This window comes from Neopsephotus bourkii, unplaced genomic scaffold (assembly GCF_033783945.1).
Source record: "Neopsephotus bourkii isolate Nb327-2 ecotype Australia unplaced genomic scaffold, CSIRO-AGI_Nbou_v1 NB_107, whole genome shotgun sequence".
Taxonomy (NCBI): Eukaryota; Metazoa; Chordata; class Aves; order Psittaciformes; family Psittacidae; genus Neopsephotus; species Neopsephotus bourkii.
Genome location: NW_026900624.1, coordinates 6,028,266 through 6,034,265, shown reverse-complemented (window position 1 = coordinate 6,034,265; position 6,000 = coordinate 6,028,266). Strand labels below are relative to the sequence as shown.

General features: G+C 44.4%; 1 protein-coding gene across 3 annotated transcripts in view; it reads left to right on the top strand.

The window, feature by feature from the left end:
- Positions 1–5,011: 5,011 nt before the first annotated feature.
- Positions 5,012–6,000, top strand: part of FBLN1 (fibulin 1) — an 81,239-nt gene continuing 80,250 nt past the window's right edge. For 2 of the 3 annotated variants that reach the window (XM_061358867.1, XM_061358873.1), the window contains exon 1: positions 5,012–5,353. In XM_061358867.1, coding sequence (XP_061214851.1) covers positions 5,278–5,353 — 76 coding nt within the window. In that variant the 5' untranslated portion in view covers positions 5,012–5,277. Of the gene's footprint in view, positions 5,354–5,661; positions 5,867–6,000 lie in introns of those variants that run through there. The other variant, XM_061358879.1, reaches the window with a different exon arrangement.

The window sequence follows — 6,000 nt, the reverse complement described above, 5'->3', positions numbered from 1 at the left end:
GTATATAAAAATGAAAATGTCTGCCCTGAGACCTAGGAGCCACAGGGTACATGCAGCATGGAACAGCTTAACCCATTAAGTTCATTTAATATGGCTAATCTGTTTACTTTTCCTTTTGCAGCTGTCCAAAGATATTCTGATCCATTCACCCTTCCAATTAAAAGCCAGTGTCCACCAACTTTGCATCTGACACATGTCAGCCAGTTTCTATAGAATTGTGCCAGAAAATATGGTAGTTTATAATACTTTTCTTCCCAACGGCTTGCTACACTGCAATAACTTTTCAGTTAATTTGTATTAGGTGCCCTCCCATAGCCACAACTCAGAACTGTGTAAGCATTGTGTAAATGCAAGGCCCACTCCCTGTGCATATTATTAACATGTGTTTGTAGAACCAGGCCACCAAGGATGATCTTGGGTTCCTGGGACAAAGATATTACAGCCCAGGGCTGTAAAGTCTAAAAGATGTGGTACATTAAATAATGTTTGGGAGCCTCTTTAAAAGAAACTAAGACTAAGGAAAAGAAGCAGAAGCTGTCTATGAGGCTGAGGGAAAAGGAGGAAACCCAGCATACATGAATTTGTTGTAGAGCTTTATCAGTGTTCATACTCTTTCCACTGACTGTCTGCTTATACTGAGTTTAAACTGCAGTTTCTATTGGTAAAGATAATTCTTTTCTAGCAGGCTGGGAATGCTTGTAGATGGATAGGATGGCTTCTTTCTTTATTAGTCTTAAGCAAAAACTTTTGTAAATAATACAGCAAATTCATTAAACAATTATGAAATAGCTGAATGAAGCAGATTTCAAGTGATCATAAGGGAATGTAGAAGACTGTGCTCCTGGTTTTAAGCTGGTAGATAGAACAAACTCTGGAATTTTATTTATGCAAACCTGTAATGTCTTATATTCACTTGTATATTTTCTGTTTCCCAAAAATCATTTGGTCACATACTTGGATATTATTTTTGTTTGACAGGGAGGGAGCTCAGATTTATCAGGGATGTCAGGAATTGAAATGGCTTTTTGCCAGAATTGCCATTTACTTTATTGATGGCTTTTCCCCAGCCTTCATAATGAGATTTTATGTTTGTTTGAACAGTGAAAATAGCCATTGCTACAGATGCTGATTAACAAATTTAAGTCACCCTCTGTGTGGTTGCAGCTAAAGTATTGACTGATCCCTGCTATTGTTTGTTAGATTTGCGAAGGCCTCAAGCAAAGTCTAAGGCATATGCCATTGTTCCCTCCAAACCGTGTGTATATGACTCAGACTGCTCTCCAGCTTATCCAAAAGGAGGCCAGCCTTCCTAGGCCTTGAGTCCTGGAAAATGCCTTGCCTATTCACACTTAAGACTAGCTCTGCCTGCAGCAACATGAGTCTAGAAGGGGAAAGAAAATTTATGGGAAGGGGGAGATCTGAGAGACTGGGAGGATGCATCTCTACAAGGAGAGGCAGGAAATGCCCCATCAATGTCAGATTGAGTTATTCCTGATTTCTACAAGTAATGCCACAAGGGAAATGACATGGATCATCAAAGCATTCCTTTATACCCTAATAAACTCCTTCTTGTCTTAGAAGCAGACCCTACACATATTAATAGAAAACTAGTGTGTGTTTCGAGTATCCAAGATAGCTATATAAATTCTGCTTCATCAGACAAGAAAGAAAATGTAGGCAGGCAACTTACAGGATGGATACAAACTCTAAAATGGGTAAAAAGTCAACATGCTTAGAAGCAGCTTTTGAAAAGGGCTCAAGGTTATAAGTCCCAGCCTGGAATATTTAACTGATTCATGCAAAGAGGAAAAAAAAAGTTCAGAGATTAATCTAGCAGTGAATGATTTGTCTGTACAAGAAAAGCTCTATAAAGTAAGCCAAGCCTCTTCTAACAGCCTTTAGGTATTTGAAACATAGAGGCCAAGTAGATACCCTGGTTTGGATACAAGCATCTGTATTGCTACCCATATGGTAGCAATATGGTACCCATATGGTATATGTGGCTTGGCCTCTTGGCATCCACATAAGTATATATATGCATATATGTACATATATAAGTAGGTATTATATAGGTGTTATATATAGTAGGTATTATTATATAGGTATAAATATTATTTATATAAAGAACAGTCCAAATTTAGGATGATTATAAATGTCATCAGACATTGCAATTATTCTGGAAGAAGTCCTGAGACAGTCCTGCCTGACTTTAAAGATGCCATCATAAACCATATGGCATAAAGGTGATGGCTATGTCAGCCATCTTAGCTAGACTTGGAGGCACCGTTTCGTCCACAGTAGGGAAACAGGGGGGTCTCAAGTCCTCCCATCTTCCTTTGCTTACCTAGAGCCTGTAAGTAAGCAAAGGACTCAGGCTGGTATCCATTTGGTGTGGATAGTCAGTATTTTGGGACTTGAGGATGAAGATTCTCAGTAAATCAGCTTGCATGCATCTGCAGCACTCAGTGATATATCCTTCCTATTAAGAAGGAAAAGAGGCCTTTTTATGCATCTTTAGTGTGGCCCGTTTCCATAACAAGAACCAGTATTTATTTTGCCATAGGGCCCAAGAAAAGAAACTTCTTGAGCCCTATGGCAATGGAAATTAAATCTAACTACAGTTAGATTTCATTTCTCTTTTCTCTCTTGCAGCATTCTTCATGAAAACAGAGAAGACACAGCAATTTCCTTTCCTTCTCTTTTGCTCAACTTCTGGGACAGATGGGTGGAGGAGAAAAAATCAGGATATATTTTACTCTGCAGTAAAACAGAGGAGCTGGAAGACAGAACAGCTGGGACTACAAGGAAGAGGTTGATGTCCTTACATAGGCTTATTTAGGCCAACTCAAGAATTCCTGTTCCTATGAAACTAAGTAGCCAAATGACAACTGAACTTGCTACCATAGATGGTTAGATTTGTTAGAGTAATTATAAATTCTTTGTCAGGCTACTTCCATGTATCTACTCTCAACAAGACCCTTGGAAATGACTTGTGCAATAATTTGTTATGCTGTCGTTACTCATTAATCTGAGCTTCTGCAAATGATTTTTATTCTTCTGAAGTAAAAATAAAATCCTCATTAAAGAATTGTTTGTTTTAAAAGCTACACAAAGGATTACAGGGCTTTTGCAAACAGATGTAAGAAAAAATGTGGTTATGCAAAACGTTCTCCCACATAGGCCCTTACTTTCTACTGACATCCAGGACTTTTTAACTGAGCCCAAAGTGCATGGCTTAGCTCTCTACAAAGCTTGGGGTCAGTAATTGGAATCACATGTACACAAGGCCACTAAATCTGATTCTAGGTGAGAGTGCTGATTTATACTGGAAATGTGTATTAATATTATGCAAAAAAACCCCACCCCAAATCAAGGAAAAACCTACTATCAGATCTGCAGATGACCATAGCCATGATGGTTTCTAGAAATATTCTTAATCTGTTCCTTGAATTTGCTTATTATTTCCGGTAAACAGGTTGTGGTGTCAAATTAAACAGGAACAAGGAATAAACTCACCCTGGAGTAAGAATGTCCACACGTGGTGTTAATCAGGGTAACTTGTGTGGACAAGCTATTATGTGTGACTTTACACGTTTTTTATCAGCTGAGTTGGAAGGCACCATGAGAGGGTTAGTGGAACCAGGTTCAAAAGGAACAAAAGGAAATGGCCCCTCACGCAGTCACTGGTCGATCATTGCAACCTGTTGCCAAAGCATATTTTGTATGATAAATGTTCTCAAGAGCTCATGGGGAGACAGGATAAATAAGTGGAAGAGGAATTCACTGAAGGCTGCTAAGTACACAAAACCCACATTCCACTGAGGAAATGCTCTAAACTCAAAGCAGCTGAAGGCTGGGACAGCAGTTGGGAGAATTATCATATATGTTTCCCTTGTTCATACTCTTCCTTTGGAGACCATTTAGGATCATTGCTGAAAACAGGCTATTGGGAAAGTTGGATGCTTGGCCGTATGGCTATTTTTATCATAGAATAGTAAAATGATCTGGGCCAGAAAGGACCTTACAGATCATGTAGTTCCAACCACCCAGCCATGAACAGGGACACGTTCCACTAAACCACATTGCTCAAAGTCCCATCCAGCCCCATTTATGTTCTTGAGTAAGAAAAGGGAAGAGCAAGTAACCTGGTGCTGAACAAAACATGCACACTTTCAACTCTTACTGCCTTAAATACTTTGGACATTTTGAAAAGAGATACTAAAAAATTGCACTACTGAGTAGCTACAAGAGGAACAGTCTAACCAGAGTCCATGTGGTACAGCTAACACGCACTGATTTCCAACTGTTTGAGTAAAACTGAGGGCAAAGTATAGAAGGTGATGAACTCTCAATTTGTTTCCATGCACATTTGCCTGCAAATATTATCCCCCTCATTATCTTAAAGATCTTTGCAACAGCATAGCCAACTGGGTGCTTTCAACTCCAGCTCTTCCTTTGACCTCTATCAGTGTTTGTGTTCCTGTTTAAATAAGATAAGGCGGTTCAAAAAAAAAAAAAGAAAGAAAGAAAAAAGGGGGGGGGGGGTAAGATGGGGGGAGGGAGGAGTAGAGCTGACTGCCGCATTTGGGTTGAAATTCTCATCCTGACTTTTTAAGGAATGGGGAAGGAGGGATTCCCCCCCCGATTAATTTCATTGAAAGATTCTAGAATATCCCTCCTTTATGAAATCATTTTTTATTGACAAAAGTTGTGTTGGAGTAAACTCCACGGAAAGACCAAGAATGGGGGTTGAAAATCTTCTCTCCAGAGGTTAAACCTTTCCTTCTCTGCTAGGTGGCTTCTTTTGTTTTGTTTTGCCTTTGTTTGTGGCTTTCTCCTCCTTGGCACCGAGAGAAGTCGCTGCGTTTCTCCTTCACAGAACCAGTCACGCCGGCCCTAGGTTCACGCTGAGGATCTGTAAAGTTTTCCGAGCTAAAGGGAGTCACTTTTACAGCGGGGGGTGTGTGCGTGGGGTGGCGGGGAGAGGTAGGGTATCAACAGCAACGGGGCTCTGCCGCCGAGCTGTAGTGGCAGCTCTGTTCTGCTGAGCACTTGCAGGCGGTATAATTAACCAGGCAGGCAGTGAATTAAATCTTTGTAAAGCCCACCGAGTGGGGGGTTCCTGCAAACTCTTTTCCAACCGGTCTCAGGCGGCTGGGATAACATCAAAAACAGCAAGAGCAACAAGCAAAAAGGACGGAGCCCGCTGGACGCTGCAGGAGAGCCAAGCCAAGCTCGGTGTGAGAGCTCCCGCTGACGGGCAGCTGCGGGCGGCCGATGGACAACCTCCGCGGGGCCCGGCCGCTTCGGCTGCTCTTGCTCCTGGCGCTGGTGCCTTCTCTCCGGGGCCAAGGTAAGTGCGGGGAGCGGCACGGAGCCGAGCCGCGGGCGTCCGCCGGACTGCGCTGTGCCTCGCTTCCCCTTCTCCCGCCGCCTCCCCGGCGCCCCTGGGCTCGGCTCTGCACCCGGGGCTAGCGGCGGGGGGTCCCTGCCAGGAGACTGTGGGCAACGGGACGCCTCACTGCCCCAGTGGTACCCGCTCCGGTGGGAGCAGGAGGCAGCTCTCCGGACAGCGAGCTGTGACCAGCGGCTGTGGGTCCGTAGGGCAGTTGGTCCTCTGGGCTTCCCCTGATGTCGCCTGTCCCCCCCCACCTTCCCCGTACCCTTGGGCGTCCCGGGCAGGCTTTAAAGCGCCTCTGCCACGTTCAAGTGAGCTGAAAGGCGTGGCGTGCACCGGTTCCGCAGCAGCTGCCCACTGCTGTCGGCTCCTGCTGGCCCTCGGGGCCGCCACTCCCGGAGCGCTTTAGTTGTGCTCTGGAGGGTCGATGCGAGGCTCCGGTGGGACGGACTTGGCCAGCAGGAATTGGTGAGTGGGTCCGTTGCGAGGCCGAGCAGCGCTGTCCTCCCAGAGAACCAGCCGGCCAGGCCCCCGGGGGCGGCCACGGGGCTCTTGCAAGCCGATGTCCCAGTAGCGTCACGAATGTCCCATGTCGGAGTGTT